The sequence below is a fragment of the Electrona antarctica genome, assembly GCF_951216825.1.
Source record: "Electrona antarctica genome assembly, chromosome: 3".
Taxonomy (NCBI): domain Eukaryota; kingdom Metazoa; phylum Chordata; class Actinopteri; order Myctophiformes; family Myctophidae; genus Electrona; species Electrona antarctica.
In genome coordinates, this window is record NC_136808.1 from 21717053 (window position 1) to 21744308 (window position 27256).

The following is a 27256-nucleotide window of genomic DNA, read 5'->3' on the forward strand; positions in this document are numbered from 1 at the left end:
GTGTTCATTTAACAATGAGAGCTTACAAACATAACTAAGTTGACCTGTAAGGGTGGTACAGAGACAGATCGGACGATAACATCACGATCATTTATGTGGGCATGCAAACGTGTGAGCAAAAGTATCTCTTACAAACACTCTCTCTTACAAACAGACACACACACACACACACACACACACACACACAAACTAACAATGATATCAGGCCATGCAAGGCAGATGGGCCTCGTTCCTCCCCTTTGAAAACTCTTTGTTTCCATGACAACCACACAGAAGTCATCCCCCCCCCACCCCCTGTGCCATGCACATGTGTGTTTGTGTGCAAGATGGATATTCTATTCCATCACCATGGCCAATACAACACACTGAATTTGATTCAATCGATGACAAGAGTGAAAGAAACAGAGTACGCAAAAAAACAGACAGCTTTATAGCCGTAGGTTGCACGCTGGTTGTGTCTGCAGTCTGAGCTGATAAACGTGGCGAGCTAGAAGTAGGAGGAAGACATATGTTGTGCCGTTGTGAAAAATCCCCCAAACACTTAATCTCTCCAGCACGGAACAGGTTGCATCATTGGCAACAGGCTACATACAGACTGAGATACACAGGGAGGGACTTCCCCCCATGACCCCACAGGCAGGGTCTCTCCCAGTCAGTCTTCAAAATATTATGTCATTGTCTTCTGCAGTACTTTACTGTATATCAAGAGAATATATTGTCTTTTGGGATGCAGGGACGAGCATGCAGTTGCATTCTCCAAATACTCACACACACATATATACATAATATATATATATATATATATTGATTATACATTTCAAGCACAAACTCAATACAAAAGACTGTTAACTGTGAGTGGACGACCCAATTAAGCATTACACTTGTTTACAAGAGGTTCCACCTTGTTCAATTCATCAAAACATATTAGAGACGTACAAATAGACACTTCTATATAGTCAAAGAACAGAACAGAAATTCATCATAAAGGAGGTAAAAAGAGAAAAGAAACATATACAGTGAGGGGAAAAAAGGGGTGGGGGGGGATTCAGCTTTTACGGGGGCCAGTTTCGAATTGCAGCCGTCCGTAGGTGCCCTTTGAGAGCGGTTTTGAAGGAGTCAAGGGATTTGCATGTCTTAATGACTGTTGGTAGGGCGTTCCACATTTTGGTGGCATAGGAGCAAAAATTATTTAGTCCCTTGTTTGTGCCGAATCTGGGTTGTACATGGTTCGTTGCACTCCCTCTGGTGTTGTGGGTGTGGACTTTGTTAACATTAAGGAAGTATCTAGACAGGTACATGGGTATCTTGGTGGTGTATTGAATCTTGTGGACCAGACCCATTGCAAGAGTTTGTGCTTGAAATGTACTGTAATTCTGCAAACTGTTAATAAATATTCCAATCAATCAATCAATGTCGTCGACCCTAAGCCATTCCAGCCTGTCAAAGTGGGCAGGGGTGAGGTGGGTTATAATATATATATATGACTGTGTCCTGTGCACTGACTGGGTCACACCATTTTCCATGTCAGTGATGTCACAGAGGTCATCTGCCCAGTACAGGATCCTACTGATCCCTGCAGGACCACCAGAGATGTGATTCAGGTCATTTGTTTTAATTGGATGTAGTTTTCAATATCAGACCATATAGCTACGATAATATTTACGTTCACAGAGGCATCGATATAGATCAATTGAACAGGCTGTTTTCCTTTGATACATTTCACGTCTACATATCAAACAGTTGCTTGCTATAACAATCACTTGCAAAAAAGAATCGACATGTTAAGAATTCCAACTTCAAGGGTAACCTGTAATAGCAAAAGCTAAAGTTGCCTTTTGCAACAGTGTTTCTGAGACATCGTTGACAAAGCAATAAAAGTCTATTTGAAGACTTTTGAAGTTCAAATCATCAGCACTATATTTTAACTAACTAAAACCTAGACCTGGTCCATATATAGCGTATCGGAGGAGACGTCCTTCTAACGTAACGCTATTGACCAGAGCTAACTAGAAAAGAAAGAAGCGGACACGATTTTCTCGCATGCAATTCTGCCCTGTGCTGCTGCTGGGTCTGTCATTTGACACCAGTGTTGCAAAGCAGTGGCTTTGTGGTGAAACTATCAGCCAAAGCTTTAAAATAATAAACAATCATGAAATAAAATACAACACTGGACATACATACCCTGTGTACGAATTGAGACCGGAAAATCTCCTCCCTCCCTGGAAGGTGTATTTTTTATATAAGAGCCGATATATTCCGTTGAATTCCAGCAACCCTCGCCCGGTTCCCTTCCCTTTCCTTCAGGAATTTTTCCCCGGGATTCGCAGCATCTCTAGTAGGAGGGAGTGGAAAGGGAAGGGGCGGGTCTCTCTCTGCCGAGCAGGGCTGAACACAGCCAGCCCATCATCCAAGCATGCATGCACCAGAGCCGGCTGGCTGCATGGCAGTGGAGAAAGTACAATATTTATTTTTTACTTAAGTAAAAGTATCAATACTGAAATATAGAAATACTTATAAGTAAAAGTCCTGAATTCAATATGTAGCCTGCCTACTAGCCCAGTGGTCCCCAAACTTTTTCATGTCAAGGACCCCCAAATTGACACTAATTACTAATTAGCCCGCGGACCCCCATTTGAAGAGATATACCTGCAGGGACCCCCATAAGAGAAGATCTATGTTTACGGCCCTAGCAGTGATTTTGAACCATTTTAATTTGTTTTGACATACATATAGGCTAAGTCTACGGAACACCATTTAATTGCATTTCTATCTCTGAGACCCCAATTCAGATTGTAAAATCAATGTTAATTTAACTCCAAATGGAACCATATGGACCCGTCAGCGTCCATTTGGTTCCATTTACACTCTCAGAGTTACAGACCCATTAAGGGTCCATTTGGTTCCAAACTATCATTTAGCTGGGGACCCCCCGGAACTCCCTCAAGGACCCCTGGGGGTCCCCGGACCCCACTTTGGGAAGCACTGTACTAGCCTACAGAGGTTGAAAAAGCCTACAGTAGCTTAATTGCATCCTTGTGGTCCTGAGCCACCATTATGCCTAGACTACTGTAACTAACGCCCCATATTCAACACTCAGCAACTGATCCATACACCGCCATTGGTACAGAAGGTGGGTGCGAGAGTCATTACTGGGACTATAGGATCAGTACCTATGCATAATAACCCTTGCTGGTACTAGCCGCACGTGCACTGGCTGCCAGACCAGTAACTTTTAGATTAGATGGCCTGAGGTCCTCTGATGCAGCCCTACTAGAGGTTCCTTGCTGGTGACCAAGGGAGACAGGGCCTTTGCAGGCAGGGACGGATTAACCCCCACTAGAGCCCCTGGGGGCCCTCAGTGCGATTTTTTTTTTTTATCATTCTTTTGACCTACATTTAACACAATCAACGGCCAATGAAGGGCCCACAAGGAGCCCTTGTCAGAGCCTCAAACCCAGTACCACTGAAGGGCCCCACCGACCCCGAGTGGAATAGTAAGAGAGTGGGGACACGCTTTGATCTCGCCACAAAGCAGGTGGCTAAGCTATAGTTCCAAACATTGTAACTATCCCATTGAGATAGAATGAGCACTTCCGCATTCCATTGTTACAATGGGAGTCAACACTATAGTGTTGCCACTCTCATACTATTCCACTCGGCACCGACCCAAGGTTAACTTATTTGGGCAGCCTCCCATTGGACCTCAGGTTTGCTAGCTCCATAACCATTTTTAAATCTAAATTAAAGACCCATTTTTATATAAGGCTTTTTAACCCCCTAACAGCAGAAATGTATGCATCTATTTTTCAGTGACACTAATTTGTTGTTGCCTCTGTTGCTATAATTGCATTTTAAGCACTTTGTGACTTTGTCTAAAAAGGTGCTATATTAAAAGGTATTATTATATTTACAATGCACCAGATAGATACGCCACATAACCTGCCAAACTCGTAAATTATAATAAAAAACATGAGTAGGCTACTAGACTAATAGATGTCCAATCAAATAGCATACTGTTGTATACCTATAGTCACCCGCCGACTTTGGAGAGTGTGTCCAGTCTTTAATATTATAAAGAAACAAAATAGTGTAAATTAGACATAGTGAAATATATAACACACAATGAATTGTGACAGAAAGAAGCACAATCTTGAATACCGTTCAGAGCCTTTCACCTTTGGTCTTTATAAGAGTACGCTGATGAATCATTTGAAGCCTTTAGCACCACCATGTGGTTATTTAGCGACAATGCATGATACCTGAATAACGATACTGTAGTCAAGTGTATTAAAGGTACTGTAATTCAAATATCAGCTAATTTGGGTTCTGTTGAGAGCTTGTTGCTATATAGTGCTGCTCAGACCATAGGAGTTCCACACTATCCCCAGTTAACTTATCTTCAATGAGTTCACTGCCCCCCAACAAAAATGACCAAACCTTCACCAAAACCAGACCAGAACTCCCACCACGGAACTCAGGCAATCAATTAATACCTTTGCAACCCCTATATCAATGGCAAGTATTACCTACAAATCTGAACTAACCCTCTAAGTGCAGTACTAAATGTAGCCAACTTACTTTACACCACTTGATGCAGACTTTGTCTGAGGGAATTACGTATTTCTATTAGTATTTATTTTATGAATCAGGCATAAGTATATCATGAGACATTATATTCAGAATAAGCCTAAATGCAAGAACATTTTTATGAATGATCTTTGTGTTCATATTATTGATATACTGTAGCTTATGTTATTGAGTAACAGAACTCATTAATCTTACTGACCTGAACTGTTGTAGTTGCACATGTACAGTGTATAATCTTGCTGATGCACTCAGTTTATGAGCAGCGGCCAAGCAGTGTAAACTAGCCTGGAAAACAACAATTATTGGGTGCCCTCTTGAGCTGTTGTCGGACAAGTTTAACAAAAAACATCTGTGGTTGAAAATGCTCTCTTGATTACACCAAATTACCATAATATAAATGTTGACCTACCTTATATATGTGTGTGTGTGTGTGTGTGTGTGTGTGTCCCACAATATGTACAGGAAATAGGACAGCAACACAAGCAAGCCTTTGGTCTTCTTGGTGGTAATGTTCATTTCATTTGTATGTCTTTCAACATACAGTAATGGGAAATTTCATATAGTATAATACATATACAGGTACAGTATACACTAGGCTACTATACTGTTACAGTATAGTAGCCTACTCCAATTCTGTTCCAGACCAGGCCAGAATATTGGAAATTAAAACAAAATGAGTGACCAATGAAATGTGCGTGTCTTGTTTTTTTTATTATTATTATCAGTTCTACATCAGGGTAGCTCTCGCTGTGGACAGGAATGTACAGTAGTTTCTGCAGGAGGGGGACTAGAATTCTTTCCCATGACACACACAACCTAAGGACCCTAGCTAGGGACAAAACAAATTCCCTAAAATAGGAGATATAATCTTTTTTACTAAAACATGAAAACTGAAAAGCTGACATCTTTTGGACAAAACATGAATGCTTATATTTCTGTTGAGCCTGTACAAAGCAGCTGTTCTGTTATTAAATGACCCACGAATGACCCGAATGTATACATTAGCTACTAACTCTCTCTCTCTCGCCCCAATTTAGTGATTCGTTTAAAGAAAATATGAAATGATTTAAAAATAGAAATAAATTAGGAAGTAAATAAAACGTGTGAGTGAATGTAAAAACTCTAATCTTACAAAGAACATTTAGCTGTGGAACAGCTTATAAATGGTTTGGTTTCTGTATTAAAAAAAAATCATACTATAATCATACAGTATACCGTATATAAACGTCAACCATGGAAAACATGTCTGTAAAAAAAAGATTGACCAACATAAATGTGAATGCTTTATCATACCTACATTTTTATAAATAAAATGTAAATGGCCATGTAGTTTAATCCAGTCCAACATAAGCAAGCATTTCATGTTTCAAAGAACAACATGTTTTTTTCTTACTCCCTCATATGTTTTAAGTGTTATTGGCTAATCGTGTATCGTGTACATTGTCAAAGTTGTCTGTGACCACTGTATTTAAGTAGGATATAGACCTGTCCAGCTAACAGACTAATAGGGATGGGACGATAATCCTTTGTATTTGCCCACAATAATTGTATCGTGGAGATCATGCACTAGGATTAATTAGCTTTTGTTGAGCTGCAAATTCATTACCACCCTCTGTAATTGATAAAATACCTCTGAGGGAGTTCATATGGTCCGCTCTTATTTTACTCTACACAAATCAATTTGCCAAAATAGCAGATCTACAAGCTCACAATGAATTGTGTTGCAACGTGTTGTGAGCTTGTAGATCTGCTGTTTTTGGCGAATGTTCCCCCCCAGAATAGGGATGCTGTGGATTGAAGTGTTAAGCAATCGCAATAATATTGTTAATTGGCAATTATTTTTTTGCCACAATAATCGTAACGTGTCGTTTTCATATTGTCCCATCCCTACAGACGAGCCATGGACTACATTACACATTTGAACAATTTAAGGGCACGGACACACACACGATTCATACACATCAGAAAGCGCAGCTCGCTTCCTCTCTAAGGGAGCGAAAGGGACGGAGTGTCCCGTTGCGGTGCGTTGGCGTCATTGAAACGAGTTAAGTCCAATGCGCAGGAAGCTTAAGAGTTCAACATTGGTGAACTCTGACCGGCCAATAGGAAAATAAGTGCCGTCACTGACCCCCACTTGGCGTCATTTCGGCAGTAGTTTTCTTTCAACCACAAAAAGTCCAACCGAACTACACACCAGAAAGGCGGCACTCTTGTCGTCACTGGCCACATGGGGAATTTACGCATCTTGGAAGTCTCCGCTTGCGTTGAGCTACGACGCGCACAGTATGATGTGCATCATGTGTGAACGTGCCCTAAAACTTGCACATGCCATAGTGTTAAGGGCCAGATCGTCTTCCAGGACAGAGACAGATGTAATGTCAGCAGTTCTCCACAAGAGGGCTCAGAATCCCCAGTCAGACAGCATTTTGGAGCTGCAAAGGACATCTCTGGATTCCTCTATTAAGGCACTGTGCTTCTCTCATTGACCTCTTCTCGCCACCTCTCCAGAAGCTGTTTCCTTCTTTTGTTCTGTAAACTACATTGAAACCAGCTTTCCTTTTTCCTGAAACATGCTATACTGCATATCGTCTTATTGTGTGGCAAAAAAAAACAAAAGTCCCATGATGAAATCCCCAAAAATGTTGCTTGTGAAATGTTGAGTGACATTTATCACTGCCAATCACTGAGCTCATCCTAGTTTCATGTAGGGGTACATGTTGTCGGTACCAAGCACGTTGCGACTGGTCCTGGCATCAAGAGTCTTGCGTACCATTGGTTGGGTGCAGCAGAGGAGTGCGAGTCATCAGGACGTGACAGTTTGGACGTAGTTGGCAGGGTAGAGGCCCACCTGGCCACCGCTGAGCTGTCCTTTACACCAGCCCTGCTCATCCTCCGCTCCCATCTTCAGTAGCTCCTCTCCTGGACATAGGTACACACAGGGGAGAGGAGATGGGGAGAGAGAAGACACGATAGGAGAGATTTTGAGAAGAGGGATATGAGACCAAGAGAGATGAGAAGAAACAGGGAGATAAGAGATGAGGATAATATTGTGCCATTTAATAATAGATTGCATGAGAAACAATTATTCTTAAATAATGACTCAAGTGAGAACTGGGCTGGTTAACTTACCATTGTGCAACACCAAGAATGATGAGCTTGTGAACGTGCTATTGTGACCATTTGAAATCTTACACAGCTAACTTATACTGTTAACTAACACTGTACAGATTATGTTAGGTACTCTAGGCGAAACTCCAATTCTGCACCTAATACACAGCACATATTTTGTATTCCTTTGGTTTAATATTGCTTTGAAGAGACACGTTTTGCTTACTGTATACTTCCCAACATGCTACTTGAATCCTTTCCATTCTGTCTGATGCTTATTACCGTAGCCTTGCGTAGCCATACTAATTGCAAAGGCAGATAAGTCTCCCAGCTAAAACAACTCGTAACACATCTCACTCTTCCTTTGAAAGAACAACAACAAGGAGTTTGTCACTATTGTGATGACAAACTGCAGAGAATTTGCTGTGAGGTGTCGTTGTTACCTATGCCTGGATTTGCCATCGCTGCAGCCAACCTGTGGCCCTTTTTTACGTAGTTATATTTCAACTTCTGTATGGTTTCCGATAACATTTTAGGTGAGAAATTGGCCTTAGAGTTGCTCAATATTCGCTCATAACATGAGCGAACATCAAACATTATGCGATTTTAGAAGGTAGTTACAAATATTTGGGAGCTTCCAAGCAGTATTGGTAGCAGTATTTTTCCTGTACTGTAACTGTCTCTTTACTTTAAATCTACGGCGCTCTCCATGGTTTTGAAAACACTGCCATGTTCTGTCATCATTTCTGACTTAACTAATCATCTCGTTTGGAATATAAACGCTTCTAGAGAGAGGTGAGATGTGACAGCGCGAAGTAGTAATGGAAAATTATACCTCGCGGTTTTGGGGGGAAATGGAAGGAGGGGCTTTTCAGAGTAAAATCTGCCTCATCTGCTGGGCAATCTAGTGCCTTTATTCTGAAAACAAGAAAATGGCTCACTGGAAGTGTTAAAAGGCAAGTTGTGGTCCTCCAGTGTGAGCTCAAGGTAGCTCCAGTCCGCAGCCGCGCCCGGCGGGAGAGCTCACAGGCGGGTAATGGGCAAACGCTTGTGTCCTCTGATTGGCCAATCCTCGACTGTCTCTACTGTACTTTTGATCACAAAATGTTTCTAATCACATTTCTTTGGGTACCGATCCTGGTAGTTTTGTTTTGTTCCTAAGTGTAGCCCAGCTACCATTGGAAATTCTGATGGCTGCTTTATCGCTTAAAGTAATGCTCAAAATGATAGGGTATCCTGCAAGAAAGTCATGATCTGATGAAGTGAAATTGTGCGTTAGAACAACAATGATGGCATTGCAAAGAAAGTCATCTCTAAATGCTGATGTATTTGTTGGATATGTTGCCATTTGGAATATTATACAGAAAATGGTGCTTTGAAAAATCAAATAAAGGCAGGTTTTCACCAAAAGACATTTGACAGAATGGGTTAACCAACTGAAACTTCAGAGCCAACAGAAAATGAAACCCAATTTTAGCTAATATGCCGATGAGCAATGTGAGTTTGTAATCACAGATTATCCTAAGATAATCAATAGTGTTAGAAGAAGTGCCAGAAAAGGCCATTTTGACATTTTAAAATGGGTTTTGAATGTAAAGATATCCCCTGAATCAGGACAATAAACATTCAAAACAGATCTACCGTAGATTCCAACAAGAACCTCAGAGGGTGTGGTTGGAATTTACCAAACATCTTCAGAACTTATGAAGTTGATACAATTTAAACTTGGAGCAAAATGGAATGGAAAGATGACCGAAATAAAAGCATTTTCCCAGAATAACTTCTTCTGAACTCAAGTCAGCATTTACTTGGTGAAACAAAAAATTGGTCTGGCCATTTGAAGCGTGAATTGAAGCTGGAACCAAAATGCTTTTATTCTTAACTGAAACTAGTAAACAATTACAACTATTGCCAAGTTGGTAATTCAACACACGTGTCTGGACTGTGTACAGTACAGTGCAAACAACTACAATAGTTAAGAACTACATATGAGAGCCACATGCAAAATCAGGAAGAATCTAGTGTGCGCTTATTGGATAGAGCAATTTGTATGCTCAAAGATCTGGTGTATTAAATTGACTGATTTATCAACACTGTCAGTGTGTAAATCGCCATGCTGCAACTCCTTGAAACCAAACGGTTATACATTTGTATAACAAAGTATACAAATATGTCTCATCCCCGTGACACAATCTACATACTGTATAACAAACCATCACCAAATGTATTATTTATTATTATTATCATTATCGACCAACGATGGGCAGCAATCTGTCAGATCATTTATATTTTTGAGGGGCGCTAGCCCCTATAATGTCTGGCTTTCGGGAAAGTACGTCATAAGGCAGCCAAGTCTATGGATTTTTTTAAACATTTTGTTTAGAGCACTTTAAACAAACATAGTGGCAGCCTAGTCTATGGACATTTAATGTGTATTTAGAGCATTACACGTGACGTCATGTGGAAGCCAAGTCTATGGACTTTGAATGTTTGTTTAGAGTACAATGTTTGTTTCAAGGAGTGAGGTGCCCCTCATTTCACACGCGTGTGAAGAAATGTGTGCAGGGTGCGGTTGAGTGTTAAGCATTAGTATGGATTAATACCTGCTTTAAAGCTGAGCTCATCGCCCTCCTGGCCTGAGTAATCATACAGCGCGCGGACGCGCACCGCCTCTACCTGCTCCTGCTCCTCCTCCCCGTCGTCCACACCATTGAGCGCCAACACCTGCTTGGGGCTGTCCTCGTCTGACCACTCTGATGAATAGTCCTTCACCCTGGACGGCGGCAACAGACACACAGAGGCGTGAGTGAGGCCACAGGCGAGTGCTCAGGGATTCAGCACCATGTTAAAGCAGTAAGCCAGAAGAGGCCGTGGTTTAATGTGGATTTGATCACGGGTAAGAGGCGCGGTAAATCATGGACATGCGTGGCTTATTGCTTCTCTAAAACGGTTATAAATATGGCAACATGAAAATCGCAAACACATCCCAGTTGCAAATTACTATATAGGCATTTAGCAGACGCTCTTAATCTAGAGTGATTTACAGTAAACATGCTACAAATTACAAAACAGTTTTAAATAACAATTTTACTACAAGACTAAATAGCCCAGCGACTGACAGCACAAACCAGTGGGAAGGCAAAGCTAATAGAAGGTACTGGAGCACACAAAGTGTTATGCGTTGTGGAAATGTTATTCTCCTGATCTGATAACGTGAAGGCGGACGGCAGACTATTTCTTTTCTTTTTGTTATCCTTTATTTACCCAGGGTAGTAGCTGAGCACAAGTGCTCATTTTCAGCAACGCCCTGCACATTCAGTATTTTAGCCGTGACGTGAGCGCCCCCTCCAGAGATACTTCCGGGTCCTACTTTTGTGTCGCTTTTGTGTCCCCATAGAGCTATACTGTGATTGTACTGAGCAAATGGACTGTTACCACCTTCAATAATAATGATAATAATAGTCTTTATTGTCTCCACATCATATATTTTCTTTGTCATGGACACTTGTACAAAACATTAATAATTCTACTCGAGTTGGAAGCATTAAGACCCATTTTAACCCTTAATGGCTTCCTTTCTGAAAAATAACGTCATTGTAAAAAGATTCACACGTTTAGATATTCTATTTACAATGAGATGCGGACGGGAGCTGGTGCCACTTGGACCCGGACGTAACGTAGCACTACAAAATGACGTCGGACTTAAATACTGAATAGAGACTCACGCACGCGCGCACGCACACGCACACACACACACACACACACACACACACACACACACACACACACAACCTGGGAGCTGACCAGTACAACCTCAGTCTTATACTGTTGGCCACTAAGCAGCAGTTGGGGATTCAGAGCCTTGCTCAAGGGCACTTCAGCAGTGTTGGGTGAGTGATGACAATCACTTCCCAACCCAGATTCTTCCTGCCTGTCCTGCCTGGAATCGAACCGACAACCTTTCGGCAACAAGGGCGCTCCTCTAAGGCCACCGCTGCCCCCACTTCACTTCCGGTTAATTTCATGTTGTATCTGTTGCTTAGCAACCTAGAACCATGCATACGTTGGCGAAGAGAATGCACGATCCATCCTAAACCACTGAAAAGACCACGTGGCATACATTTACACCATCTGCGCTTAACTGATTGGCGTAAATTGCCGTCAACGGCGGTGAATGTGTAAATTAAATAAAATGCCCAATATGGCTGAGGGCTTCTTTTCTCTCTTTCTCTGATGATCTTCTACCGCCAGCAGAGGGCAGCACCATGGCAGTTTACTTACTGAGACGATATGGTTCACAACAGAGTGACAGGAGTTAACATTAAGAAACATCACACTTGTAATGCAAACGGTTGTAATGACCATTACAAGGAGATTGTATGTGATGCATGGCCAATAGTCACACTACAGCTCAAGCTTCGTCCACACACACACACAGTGGTGGAAAGTACATTACGTACTGTACGTAGGTCAAAGTTTGAGGTATTGTACTTTTCTTGAGTATTTCCAATTTGAAAGATTTAGTTACTAATACTTTGTATTACATTGTTTATTGTACTTTATTGTATTACACTGTGAGCTTGTAGATCTGCTATTTTCAAAAGAATTTGATACATTTGAAAACGTATCAAATGGGACATTCTACATAATGAGTACTTTTGGTAAGTACAATTTGATGCCAATACTTGTGTACTTTTATTCATAAGTACACACACACACACACACACACACACACACACACACACACACACACACACACACACACACACACACACACACACACACACACACACACACACACACACACACACACACACACACACACACACACACACACACACACACACACACACACACACACACACACACACACACACACACACACCTATCTCATAAAAATCCAAAAACGTCAAGTGAATGTAGTATTCATTAATACCTCCACTGAGACTTTCAAACAGTACTGGTTTTTGGTCTCCATGCAGATGGAAACACTTGAGTTTAACTACTAGGCCTGGAATCTATCTGGGTAGTAAAAGAAGACAAAGCTGCTGGCTCATCAGTAGCCACGTTTTTAAGTGTATGTTGATCATCTAAAGTGTATTTTGAACATCTAACTGTGTTGCATAGGAAGGCGAACAGACGTAGATGAATATGCTCAATAAATGATACAATGATACAAAATACAAATGTAACTACTAACTATACATTTGTGCACCAAAGTTAAATGAACAGCACAGATCGCCACAGAAAAAGTCACAGTGACAAGCTGTGATGGTGTCTTGAGAGACACTGGTGGGAGACCCATAAGGATGTGTTGCTAACGTAACGGTCTTAATGAATGGGACTCCATGGGGACTGGGGAGGCAATGCTGTTCATGGGACTTCCGTGGTGTGGGACTGTGGAGGGAGGTGACTCCGTCTAGAAGCACAATTCAAATATCGTACTCACACGCACGCACGCACGTGAGGGAGACTTCCAAGGAGAGAACCGGAACATCCATATATTGCACTGACTCTCACTGTGCGCACACATAAGCTGAGTCAGCAATTTGGCCAGTAATTAAATGTGTACCATGCACAGAATGGAATGAAAACTCCTCAGGGTGGCTGGGATAGAACAACAAGACTAAACACACGGACGCACGCACACACACACAAAAATACAGATAATTGTAGTCTACAACTATTTAGTCTAGTCTGAACAGCCCACGGGTGCATACTGTAAAATTAAAGGAAAACAAGTGTGTGTGTGTGTGTGTGTGTGTGTGTGTGTGTGTGTGTGTGTGTGTGTGTGTGTGTGTGTGTGTGTGTGTGTGTGTGTGTGCGAGAGAGAGAGCACGTGCAAGGGTACTCTGAAGGTTGCCCTTTTACACACTGACCCCCCACAAAGCCTGTCTAGTGCCTTGTTTGTGCAACTAAGTCACTCACTGCTCGTCGTCCAGATCCTGTGAGGGTCTGGGTAAATTCATGATCTATAGATCCTGTGAGGGTAAATTCATGATCTAGGGTGTACCTGACAGTGTCCTGGGTGACAGGACTGGGAGGGTTAGGGTGTACCGGACAGTGTCCTGGGTGACAGGACTGGGAGGGTTAGGGTGTACCTGACGGTGTCCTGGGTGACAGGACTGGGAGGGTTAGGGTGTACCCGACAGTGTCCTGGGTGACAGGACTGGGAGGGTTAGGGTGTACCTGACGGTGTCCTGGGTGACAGGACTGGGAGGGTTAGGGTTAGGGTGTACCTGACGGTGTCCTGGGTGACAGGACTGGGTGGGTTAGGGTTAGGGTGTACCTGACAGTGTCCAGGGTGACAGGACTGGGCGGGTTAGGGTTAGGGTGTACCTGACGGTGTCCTGGATGACAGGACTGGGCGGAGCCTCCTCTCCAGAGGGGACGATGTTAGTGAGGGTGACCACGTTCTGCTCCTCGTGGCCCGCCTTCTCCTTCCTGCTGATGGAGTGGCTGGCCTCAGGAGACCACTCCTAGACAGACAGACAGACAGACACTGTAAAACAGTGATTCTAGAGACCACTCCTAGACACATTATGATGTTAGTGTGGAATACTTATGATTAATTGAAAATGGTGGACCCTGATGTAAACAAGTCATGTGCTTTTCATGATTTCGTCCACAAAGTAGCATTTTTTTATTGTAATGTACTGTATTGGCTTTCGTTTGAAATGTACCCATTCTACAGACATACTGTGAAATAACAATTTCAATCAATCAAAGAAAAGTGATTCTAGAGTGGCTGGCCTCTGGAGACCAATCCTAGGCCACTTTTAAACGACAAAGTCCTGTTGCGTTCTTATTTTTATTCAGCCTTTACACGGAGACACAGCAGTGACTGAAAACGCCGTAGTGTGCATGCCAGGTGGCTAGGTGGCGCACTGCCAGATAGACCAGGCAGGCATGTACTAGAACCACTTACGTTCTACTTCCTATCACATGGCTGTTTGTTTACATCATGGTTTACATTCACCATCGCTAGTCGCTACATTTGTATTCGTAGGATCAGTGGGGCGAGGGAGCGTTGGCTCATTCTAGGAACTCCAAATATCGCCTACGGCTCTGTACCAATTTAATTAACATAAGCGTTGTGAGCCCACGTGAGCCATGATGTTTTGCGGATTCACCATTTTGCGCGTTTACATGGAGACGGGAGAAGACAGCATTTTCAAAGATTTCCACTCTGGAAGGAGTTTTTGTTGCGTTTTTACCCCCCGAAAATGCTGTTGTCGTCTAAACGGACCCCTGCAAATGATACTTTATTTTGCCGTTTTCTATGGAAACCGGTGTAAAGGGGGCCATACACACACATTATAGAAAACAGTTCCAGACACACAGGAACGCACCCAGGGTGCCGGCCCGATTCCGGCGAGCCGCCCCGCGTCCGAAACGGTTGAGAAATGACAGAGTTACCGTGTGGGGGTCCCTCTACTGTACCCTCTACTGTACTGTACTGTCACTGTACTGTACTGGCACACCCGAAATCACCATGTATACAGTTAATATGTGCGTGTGCGTTTGTGTGTGTGTTAGGTTGTGCACAGGTGGTGAAAAACCCCAATTTTTGTATTACTCCTCCAGATTCTGTCCAAAAATCCCGCAAATAGTTACACACTATCAATGTGTTCAAGACGGATCTGTCCGATATTTCATATTCCATCCTAATTGGCTAACATTGGCTTTCAAAGTTTGCAGGATTGGCCCGTTTTGAACAAAATGCTTCAAATCATGAACCCAGCATGCAATTTACGTGAAATATTTCACAGACTTTCCTACTAGGCTGAGGAATATATCCCACCCTTTTCACATTGGCCGACACCAACAGGTGGATTTTTGCAAAACACATTTTTGGAACAAAATGCCTCAAATCATCCAATTGCCATCCAAGGCGTAAGAAGAAATGGCACCCTTTTCACATTGGCCTATTATAGCACCACCAACCTGACCTGCCCTGGTGGAGACCTGTGCCCAGAGGGGCACTTTTTCTAGTTTCTTTTCTTTCTTTCTTTTATCCCATAAACCAGACCCAAAAAGTATAAACATATACTATGCAGAAGACTCCTATCTCTCTCTATGACATTGACATCCTATTTCACCGTAACGCAGTGTCCTAGCCTGAGGTGTAAATAATCTAACAATCAACTCGGCCCACTAGACGAGGCCACACCTAGACAAAACAAAGACACTTCCCTCCATGCGCACACACCTCAGACATAATAACAGGGTGCCGACAGAACTAGATGTGCAGGGATAGAGTTACCGCATGGTCAGTCTGGAGCACAAAGACCTACTGGCCTGTGTGTGCGTGCGTGCATGTGTGTGCGTGCGTAGAAGGGGGTGCAGGGACAATAGTTCTGTGTGTGCAACTGTGCATGTGGAGTTTTGTGGGAATGCCAGGAGATTCCTAAGAGGGCAGAGGATATCTACTTCTCTCTGCCTGTGTTACCAGATTGTGAGAGAAATAAGGTCTATGAAAACAAGCCCAAAATAATAGACTAGTAGGCACTAGTAAGCCGATCTACAACCTCACTACACGGCGCAAATCTTAGGAAAAAAGTAACAAATGTGGAATGTTCGACCATATATACACACACACACACACACACACACACACACACACACACACACACACACACACACACACACACACACACACACACACACACACACACACACACACACACACACACACACACACACACACACACACACACACACACACACACACACACACACACACACACACACACACACACACACACACACACACACCCTCACTGCCTGCCGCTCTTGGGAACTAAACTCCTCTCTCTCGGTCTCTGTCTCGATTCCTCCCTCTCGGTCTCTCTCCCTCTCTCTCTGTAACTCTGTAGTCTCTGTAACTCTCTTTCATCTTGTAATTTGGCATCTCTGTTACAGTCTTCTTTTGTCAAAACCGCAAGCCCTTTTCTATTATCGCTTGTCTTTAAAACTGTGTGTTAAAAAAAGAAAACTCAGTTTTTCTATTTTCCTTCTCTGCCAGTCTCTCTCCAATAACTATTTCCACTAGACAGTTCCCTCTCTCCCTTGCTGTAATTATGCATATTATGTAAGTGACTCTACCCTTCTTTGCCAGGCCAAATCAGCAGTTCCCATGGAGGGAGGCTGAGGTCTGCCTATCCCTAAACAGGGACCGTCTCTGGTCCCCTGTGCAATTCTAGCCACACGCAAACACACTTATACAACATGCTTGCTCATGTCAGAACTCCTCAAACGGATTCAACTGGGATTCAGGCTTGCACTTGCAGTGTTTATGAATGAATTCTGTATGCAATATAATCAGTATTCTTTAATATTCTGCTTCATGCCTGGGCCATGGCTCAGTGGTCCAGGCACCTTGGCTGGCAATCCAGTCTGGCAGTGTGCCGCGGGTTCGACTCCCGATCCCGACGGCCTTTACTGCATGTCTTCCCCCCCATCTCTCTCCCCATTTCCTGTCAGCCTACTGTCTGTCCCTCCATACAAAAATAAAATAAAGGCGAAAGCCACAAAAAAAAAAAAAAACATAAAAATATTCTTCTTCATATGCGTGAACCTGCCAGGACATCTCAACACCCACTTTTATTCCCAACCCACATGTTTGATTACCACATGGACGATAATTCCATGTGGCTCACGTGGTGGGAATCCGCTCTCCCATTAATCCATTGAGACCTGGAACGCATCCATGTCACGTTAGCGTTTAACCACATTAACCATTAAGCCGAAGCTCCACTGCAGCCATCGGGCGTCGCGTCAACGTCAACACAGGGAATGTTCCCTTTTTAATCAACGAAGGGAGCTCCCCTCAGTCCACTGTCGACCCAACACAGGGAATGTTCCCTTTTTAATCAACGAAGGGAGCTCCCCTCAGTCCACTGTCGACGTTGCGTTGAATTGCGCTGCGCTGCAATCGCCCCGGTTCATGCTTTGACCGCGTACATTCCGTACAAACGCAACCCAACACAGTAGGTGGAGCTTTGGCGTTAGTCCGACAACGTGGCTGTGTGTGCGGTTAGGGTCAGTAATGGGGTGAGTCGCACCGACGCGCCCCACTGCACTGGACCCCCCTCACAGTACCCCCGTTCATCGTCGCCGAACCAATATTACAAACCAATTGGAGCCCAACCCACTGATTCAATAACGACTAAATTATTGTCGACCATCGTTTCGACGGCACATTATTGCGACGTCGCGTTGGTCCGACTCGCCCCATTACAAACCCTATCCAGCCACGTAGTCAGAGTAACGGGATGTCGGAATTATGGGCAGTCCCCGAGTATTGTGTGTGGCCTAGTCTAACTGTAATGTGAGGAGCAGCATGTAATAATACTCAACACACACACACCTACAGCTTACCGTACTGCACACCCACACTCATACACAACACAAAGCGACAGCTCGCCAGGCAAACAATATGTACACGATTGTATCTCTATTATGAGTCGACCATTCAGCGATCAGACGTGTTCTAGGACAAACAGACACAGGATGTGGTATCAGGTATGTGGGTGTGGAGAGATGCCTGCATGTAATCAGTGCCCGAGGAGGTTTTGCCTGAATAAAAAAATATTCTCTGCATTTCTGCATCCCAATTCCAATTTTGTCATGATATATGGCCTTTATTTTATGTGTGCAAGAAACTGGGCCCACTCACACATTTGTGATGGCATTTACAGGCAAAGGGTATGGCTATGGAGTATCAATGGTGCTAATCATGTTTCTCTCACAAACGGGGACATTTCTTTTGTCTTTGTCTCTGTGATGAGGCTCCTCAATGTTCCGATTTATGCAGGTTTTGGATAAAATCTGTAGTAGTAATGGCAAGAAGTGTTTTGAAGAAATTGTAGTGGAGAGTGACAGGAAACAGGTAGAGAGAGACATGGAGTAGCACGCAGCAAAGGTTGTCGGCCTTGAGAATGGAGAGATTGAGATCGAACCTGCGACTCGATGTCAGGCTACATGTAGAGCCTGTATGGTACAGTAGGCCCCCCTCCGTAGATTTCCACTAGCAGCTGAACAAACCTTGCCGCTGTACTGTACTGTATGTGTGCGAGTGTCTTTGGCTCATTCTGTCATCAAACATTCCAGAGCCCACTCTGAGCTCCCTATTACACAACAGGGCATTCACTGGGAGCCTGTTTAAAATGCACTCCCTCTGTCTCTCATACATAGACACACACACACACCTCCTCCCCTGCTTGTTCAGTATTCCTGCTGCACTTCATAGTACACGTGTAAATATGAATGAATTCATTTATTGGGAAGAATCCCATCAAAAACCTAAATGTGTTTGTGAGGATACAATTGATGCCTGTGTTTTGTGTGTTTACTGCATTTGACCGTACCTCAAACTGGGGCCAGTTCATGCTCATGCCGGGTCCGTGGGTGTTCCTCCACCACCTAAGGTCCTCCACATCATTGGCCACATTGATGGACTGACCCAGGTCTTGGTATAGGGCCGTGAACCTAGTGGACAAATTCATTCATGCCAGTCATGAGGTGTGGTGCAATTCAGGCATCATTATTTTCAACATCATAAACCTAAACTCATTAATTAACATTTGCAAACAATACTTGGCAAAAACTGTGTGTTGAACACATTGGGTTTGAGCAGAGTGCTACGGTACACTACATGAATCTGCTCAAACATGTTCATTATACGCCCAAAATGATATGTATTTGGCCATTGACCGCCATCTCAGGATATTTTGACACACACACACACACACACACACACACACACACACACACACACACACACACACACACACACACACACACACACACACACACACACACACACACACACACACACACACACACACACACACACACACACACACACACACACACACACACACACACACACACACACACACACACACACACACACTTTCTTCCAGAGGCATTCCTGAATTAACGTTCACATCAAACAAAGGCATTCCCATACATAAGCAGAGAACAGTAACTGTGCTTAAAAAGGCTGATATCAAAGCGTGGGTAAATTCCACTTGTTATTTGAACAGTGGTACTGCCATGCCTTTCTGATCTGCTTTACCATGGTAACTATGAATTGTTTAAACAGCACAGGAGAGGACGAGAGGTCGATAGTTAATGGACAACGATACAAGTAGAACATTTACTTCTGTGTACACAAAGCTACAGACACAAGTATGCACAAACGCATTGTGTTACTGTATGCCCGAGTACACACAGACACACACACTTAGATTCAACGATATGACATTTTTGAAAGCCTATGACCAAGCCCATGGCTAAATAGCTCACTCTCTTGTGTGTGTGTGTGTGTGTTGATATATCGACGATTAAGCATATAAGAGTTATTTTTGAGTGGTGCAAACCACTCCAATAACCAGCTTTGTCTGTGTATGTGTGTACCTGTACGTGTGTGTACCTGTACGTGGGACCCAAAAAAATGAGCATGGTTACTATGGTCACTGACATTACGTCAGACCACAGCTGATCAGGCTATATAAGACCTTGCACCACTCAGTTCACACGGGTGTGATTTTATTTTTTACTTCATCGAACAATGTGTTGTGCAAAAATAGTGCAATAGCAGATCTAGAAGCTCACATTGCGTTGCATCACGTTACATTGCGAGCTTGTAGATCTGCCATTTTCAATATATTTTTTAACTTTTAACATTGATTATACATGATAAAAAAGCACTTTATGTCTGCTTAGCACAATGTGGCCTCTCTTACAGGTAGGTACCAGGGGATTGAACACGTAAAATGCCCTATACGAGGAGTTCTCAATAGACTCGGATTTACACTCTAGACACCGTTGTCACCCTCCTATAAACTCATTTTGCCCAAGATTACATTACCCGATTATTTCAATCTCTTTCTATAGATTTTATTAATCATGCCGTCCATTTGTTTTTTCCACTGTTGTATTATGGATAGGTAAATGCTGAACACTGCATTTATTTCATTGATTGATTTTTCAACCTTATTACTCTATTGTGTTGTTCAACCCACTAATTAATAATGTGACCTGTGGGTGTCTATTTATGTGGGTGGGGGGTACACGCATATCCACTTTGACCCGACGAAGAGCCTTGGCATGAGCAGTAGAGGGTGCAGGTTTATTCTCATTTCTTTAATCCATTGATACCTGGAACGCATCCATGTCACGTTAGCGTTTAACCACATTAACCATTAACCCATTTTGGGCGGGAACCCCTTTTGGTGTTTTAAACATTATGTTATAATTTAGCTATTGAAAAATAGCAGATCTACAAGCTCTACATCTACAAACTTGTAGGTCTGCTATTTTTGAAAAATCGTTAAAATGTGCCTCAAATCTTTCCGAAAATTGTCATGATTTAGAAAACTTTTTTTTTAAAATTTCGACGTCAGGCCTGAATGGGTTAAAATACTTTCCAACCTCAACCAAGTTGTGTGTAGGGCTGTCACGATTACACATTTAAGTTGACGATACATTGCCACAAATAATTGTGATTAACGATTTAATTGTGCTTTTTGCATTTAACAATGGAACATTACTATTTGTATAGAGCGTCGCAGTCCCGCCCCCTACCAGGGCCCAGGAAATGATTCCCCGTTCAAAAATGCATTGGGAATTATTTCCTGGGCCTGGCGTCGTCATGAAAGGGGGCAGGACTGCGACGCTCTATTTCTGTTTGCCTTTTAGGCAATTAAAGGTAGGGTAAGTGATATGTTTTGGTTAAAACAAAAGGTTTTTTGTTAAAAGGTTAAATCACTGGATTCTGATAGTAATCATTGCTAGAGGGTATGCGCATGCATAAAGTGAATGGCAGATCGAGTGGCAAAGTGAATTTAATTCAATCAAATAGGACTACTGTTTGGATGTATGGGCTGTCAAGACCAGGAAGTAGTTTGTCACTATACCCTCTATAGAATGTTTGTTCAATAACAGCGGTTTACCTGTCTCTTTACCTCTTGAATAAACAGAAAATAAATTTTCAGGTAGGTGACAAAACTTCAGCCAATCAGGAGAAAGTAGCCATTTATCAGCTTAATTTTTATAGTGTTTTTAATCCTACCCTACCTTTAAATATACAAAGAAATCACTGACACAGTTAATAATTTTTCTTTCCAAAGAATTTACAAAATTGCAGAAAATGTTGACCTACAAGCTTATAACATGTGTTGTAAGCTTGTAGATCTGCTATTTCTGCAAAATGTTTGAAAATGTATGGAGATTTCTCAAAATGCGATTATGTAATAATTGTGACAGTGCCTAGTGTGCGTATTGCATTAGTGCGTCGTACCCATCTTTGCAGGACAGGTTGAGGTGCTTGTGGATGTCCAGGAGGACCTCTTTGAAGAAGCAGAGCCGCTTGCGCTCTGCCTCCTGGGTGAGGTCAAACACCTGCTCCATGTCCTCCATGTAGCGAGGGTTACAGCGGTTCAATTCCTCCAGGGCCTTCTCATAAATATCCTTAGCCTGGAGGTAGCGCACGCGCGCACGCGCACACGCGCACACACACACACACACACACACACACACACACACACACAGTTTATTTGAGGAGCCCAGAGCAACGTACTGCTGCTCCCTCCCAGTACCGACACGCCTGCTCATGTTGGGTCGGGCCCATACTGGACCCACTGACATGCTCTCGGGTGTGTGTGTGTGTGTGTGTGTGTGTGTGTGTTCATTTAAGTGTGATCTACAAGCTTGCTATTTTCTAAAGATTTCATTCCTTTAAAGAACTGGAAATGGGACATTTTGCATAATGAGAACTTTTGAACTTTTAAATTTTGAATGTCAGACTTTTACTTGTAACAGTAACGGACTGGAGACCGGACTTGAGAGGAGTGAAGGACTGGCGTACTACAACACTAGTGTGTGTACCTTCTTCTTGAGAGGAGTGAAGGACTGGCGTACTACAACACTAGTGTGTGTACCTTCTTCTTGAGAGGAGTGAAGGACTGGCGTACTACAACACTAGTGTGTGTACCTTCTTGAGAGGAGTGAAGGACTGGCGTACTACAACACTAGTGTGTGTACCTTCTTCTTGAGAGGAGTGAAGGACTGGCGTACTACAACACTAGTGTGTGTACCTTCTTGAGAGGAGTGAAGGACTGGCGTACTACAACACTAGTGTGTGTACCTTCTTGAGAGGAGTGAAGGACTGGCGTACTACAACACTAGTGTGTGTACCTTCTCAGCCTCCTGGCTGCAGCGTTCCAGGCGTGTGGAGAACTTGTGGACCTCCTCCTGGGACTTGGAGGGGTCAGCCTTGGCATGAGTCTCCCTGGTCAGCGCTGTCCGCTCCTCCTTCCTAGCCTGGTGGTAGCTCTTCTTACTGGATTCCACCTGCGCACGCACACGCACACACATTTGTAAAGTTTGTATAGCAATTAGTCAAAACCAAATTTTCATCAATTATTTTGTAAAGCCACCTTAAATCTAATGCCGCGCGCGTGCATGCTGAGAACTTTGGGGCGGGCCCGTCTAGAGTTTGAATGGACAGGTATCAGTCAAAAGGGAGACATCGAAGATGAAGGACGGGTGGGGAAGGATCAACATATGGAATGTCAGAACAGGTCAGCTCCATATATGGAGATCTAAGGGTTTGAGGTCAGATATAGAGTTGCTGGCCGGCTCCATATGCAGATCTATGTAATGATCCAGTCTTCTCCATGTATGGCTATCCAGGGTTTGATGAGGTCAGTGTCGTGACCTTCATATATGGAGACGGCCATATATGGTGGCATGACGTGTCACGAGGCGTGACCATATATGGAGGCGTGACACGAGGCATGACACGACTGACGGGAAATGCAGGTTTTCATAGTAAACTGTCCACCAACCAAATGGACTTCCATCCATAATAAACTCACCAACAAGTTCTTGTCTTTCATAGTGTCTACCACTATGAAACTGGATTCAGATGTTAACTTCATGGTTAATCCTTACTCTGTTTCAGGGTTTACAACTAACTCGGTCGTTCACTTCTTGTGGACCATACAGCGAATTTATTGGCTACTTCGTTGTATGACGGGCTGTTGCTCTCTGAAAAAAGCAGATCTACAAGCTCAAAACACGTTGAGGACGCAACGCATTGTGAGCTTGCAGAGCGGATATTTTGAGGTGCGTAGTACGTGCGTACTGTAGTAGTTAAGCCACATGGCCACAGCTGCTGGGCACCCCCCGCCTCCTCACGTCCCCACCAAGGCCAGGAGGTTGAAAATGAATGCTAAATAAATACCGGTACCAACCAAACAACCACACACCCCATGTAGGATGGGCTCTATGCATAGCCATTTTGGAAAGAACTTCCCTACTTCCTTCACAGGTGTTACCGATGATACTAATGAAGGCTCTGTTCCATTCCAAAAGAGCAGTGCGCTGCTGTTGTGCATGTTGGCTCCATGGAAACACTGTCTCAAAGTGTCCTCGAGTGGGTTCCAAATGGCCCCGTACAGGTGTGTATGGGGGTCCTTGAAATGAAAAAGTTTGAGAACAACTGTACACTAGTAAATGGAGCAGAGCCTTAATTAGTATCATCGGTAACACCTGGAAGTAGGTAGGAGGAAGTAGGGAAGGGCCCGGAAGTAGGAAGAGTTATTCTGTGTGCATAGAGTCCATTGTGTCTGTTATTGAACACTCACTCTTCAGACAGCACTCGCTCACCTCCTTCAGCTTGCGGACCCAGGGTTTCATTCAGACAGCACTCGCTCACCTCCTTCAGCTTGCGGACCCAGGGTTTCATTCAGACAGCACTCGCTCACCTCCTTCAGCTTGCGGACCCAGGGTTTCTGGGCCTTGCGGAAGCCGTCGTCGGCGTCCTTGGTCTCCCTGAAGCCGCCCATCATCTGCTTGTGGAAGCCGTCCTTCTGCCAGGAGCGGATCCTGTCGCTGTCCTCCACGGCCAGGCGCTCACGCAGCTCCAGGTGCAGCTCGCTCAGACGCTCCGCCGCCTGCATGAAGGCATGCCAAGCCTTCTCCAAAGTGCCGTACTGAGGACCTGAGAAGAGGATGGGGGAATGGTAGCACTTCTTTAAACTTTGCTCGGAAGACTGGTTTCCTGCACGGTCAAATCTTACAAGCAAAATGCTCAAGTCCAACACAAATGACAGAAAAACAACAATAGCGATGTAGTGGCGAGATTTTCATAATTGGCTGGCCTTTAAGCCAATGGGAGACTAGGCCTATACGGCCAATGGTCATGATTTGCTGGCCTCTAAGCCAATGGGAGACTAGCCCTACACTAGTATACGGCTAATGGGACACTAAAGCCCCACGGCCAATGGGATACGGTTGATCGGGGGCAAAAACAGAATTGCTGCATATATATATATATATATTGGCTGCTAAAGACGTCCACAGACATCTTCAAATAAGACCGTGGGGTGCTAAAGACGTCTGGGGACATTCCGCGCAGCGGATCAAAGCGTAGATGTTTTGGTCTAGTTTCTGACTTTATGCTTTATTGCGCTTACAATATTAACGCTTCTGAAGAGAAATCAATGATACCAGCACGATGTAGCAATGGTAGATTTGGCTTCCCCATTTTGGGGGAAAAGCGGGCATTTTCAGAATAAAAGCTGTAAATTATCTGATTCTAGGGCACCCTAGTGATTAGTAGCCTAACGACAAGGACAATCATGTTTTGTATGTTGCTCATGGATTTGCTATGCCCCATGGCATCCCCTCTCAGTACTCCAATTAATGCTCCCAAAATATCTTTTACTGAATGGTAAAAGATATTTTATCCGCACACCAATTATGGTGTGCGGATTTTTCATTTCTTCTCTATGACTTTATTTTGATCCAGCACCCAGCCTATAGGTATAGATGTGATCCAGCACCCAGCCTATAGGTATAGATGTGATCCAGCACCCAGCCTATAGGTATAGATGTGATCCAGCACCCAGCCTATAGGTATAGATGTGATCCAGCACCCAGCCTATAGGTATAGATGTGATCCAGCACCCAGCCTATAGGTATAGATGTGATCCAGCACCCAGCCTATAGGTATAGATGTGATCCAGCACCCAGCCTATAGGTATAGATGTGCGTGTCCTTTTTGACTGTTTGTTCAGCCTTCTCTACTATCCCCTCTCAGTACTCCATCTTCCCTGTCTATCTGTTGTACAAATAATAAGCATAAATACCACACAAGGAAGTCCCTTCTGAGTTTGGACATATCAACTGTGTGTGTGTTACCTTTCTCCACGGTACTCCTCCATTTCTTGGCCCAGTCACTGAGTTGTACAGCGTAGCTCTTCTCTATCTTGGCTCTCTCCTGGAAGCAACTAACCAGCTCATTACACAGCCGGTGACCGTCATCCACCCGCTTCACTGTCCGCTTGTAGTTCCCAGACTATATGCGGACACGGACACACACACACACACACACACACACACACACACACACACACACACACACACACACACACACACACACACACACACACACACACACACACACACACACACACACACACACACACACACACACACACACACACACACACACACACACAGACGCTTACAATAAATAGGTGTGCTGTGTGTGTGAGTGAGAGAGACGACTGGCTTCTTCTCGTCGCGCCGACTTGACGCGCATCGGCAAATGTGCGACGAGCCTCGATGCTTGGGCTGTACGCCGCGACCGGCCGCCGTGCGTCATGGCGCACCGTCTGTGGCCGCGGCGAACGGCCCAAGCTTCGCAACTTGCTGCGACGACCGGCTCATACACCGTGACGACCCGTCGGAGTCGCAAAATGATTCGTGACTCACGGACCACAGAGAGAGAAATAAACGGTAATAAAGATAGATGGAAATATTGACAAAGTGCAAAGAAACAAGAGAGAGAGGCAGAGGCTAAGAGTAAACATGTAGTTCTTCAGCAGCAGGGACTCATTACATGCAGGTGTGTACAGTATTTATTTATACACCACTCTAAACCACGTAACATACCAGAGTGTGCTTTATCCAAAAACACTTCACAAGTTCAACGTATTACATTTTTATTACTTATAGGCCTCTGCATGTGTGCGTGTATTCCTACCTCCCAGAAGCTCTCATGGCTCCCCGGGTCGCTGAGGTCTCCGTTAGAAGACATAGTGGGGTCTGACTTACAGCACGGAATGGTGGCGGTTAAAGAGGAAGCTGCAGAGGGAGAGAGGAGGAGAAACGTGGCAACACGGATTACGATTTATTCACACTTTATGTACGGCCAACAAAAACAAATCCATATATTCTGTCTCTTCACTGCACTGTCCACAAGCAGTCATTTGCCTTTGTGTGCGCAGCAGGAAAAGTAATATTACTTACGATTAATAATCAAACACCAAAACAAAACACAGACAGATGCTTACAATAAATAGGCTACTCTAATTTTGAGTCTCTAAATATTTCGGTTTACTGTTACGCGCGTGCACGCACGCACACACACACGCACACACACACACACAGCGCTGCACTGTCACACACATCCTCTCCATTACTAGAACAGGAATCCATGTCATCACGTCCCAGCCGCACAATGGCCTTCATTCATGTA

The 27256-nt window shown here is 43.8% G+C and overlaps 3 protein-coding genes across 4 annotated transcripts in view; all 3 read right to left on the reverse strand.

Moving 5' to 3' along the window:
• The window catches only part of ccdc102a (coiled-coil domain containing 102A), a 107308-nt gene extending 104994 nt beyond the window's left edge, over positions 1-2314 (reverse strand). The window contains exon 1 of the mRNA XM_079497848.1: positions 2182-2314. The gene's annotated coding sequence lies outside the window, so the exon portion shown is untranslated. The remainder of the gene's footprint in view (positions 1-2181) is intronic.
• Positions 1-18883, reverse strand: part of dok4 (docking protein 4) — a 244592-nt gene extending 225709 nt beyond the window's left edge. Inside the window, exon 1 of the mRNA XM_079497860.1 lies at positions 18873-18883. The gene's annotated coding sequence lies outside the window, so the exon portion shown is untranslated. The remainder of the gene's footprint in view (positions 1-18872) is intronic.
• The window catches only part of pacsin3 (protein kinase C and casein kinase substrate in neurons 3), a 46425-nt gene continuing 24455 nt past the window's right edge, over positions 5287-27256 (reverse strand). For both annotated transcript variants that reach the window (XM_079497855.1, XM_079497854.1), the window contains 9 exons: positions 26762-26862; positions 25915-26071; positions 24477-24712; positions 22903-23058; positions 22007-22182; positions 19068-19188; positions 14035-14174; positions 10299-10468; positions 5287-7506 (listed from right to left, as the gene is read on the reverse strand). In XM_079497855.1, coding sequence (XP_079353981.1) covers positions 7391-7506; positions 10299-10468; positions 14035-14174; positions 19068-19188; positions 22007-22182; positions 22903-23058; positions 24477-24712; positions 25915-26071; positions 26762-26815 — 1326 coding nt within the window. In that variant the 5' untranslated portion in view covers positions 26816-26862 and the 3' untranslated portion in view covers positions 5287-7390. The remainder of the gene's footprint in view (positions 7507-10298; positions 10469-14034; positions 14175-19067; positions 19189-22006; positions 22183-22902; positions 23059-24476; positions 24713-25914; positions 26072-26761; positions 26863-27256) is intronic.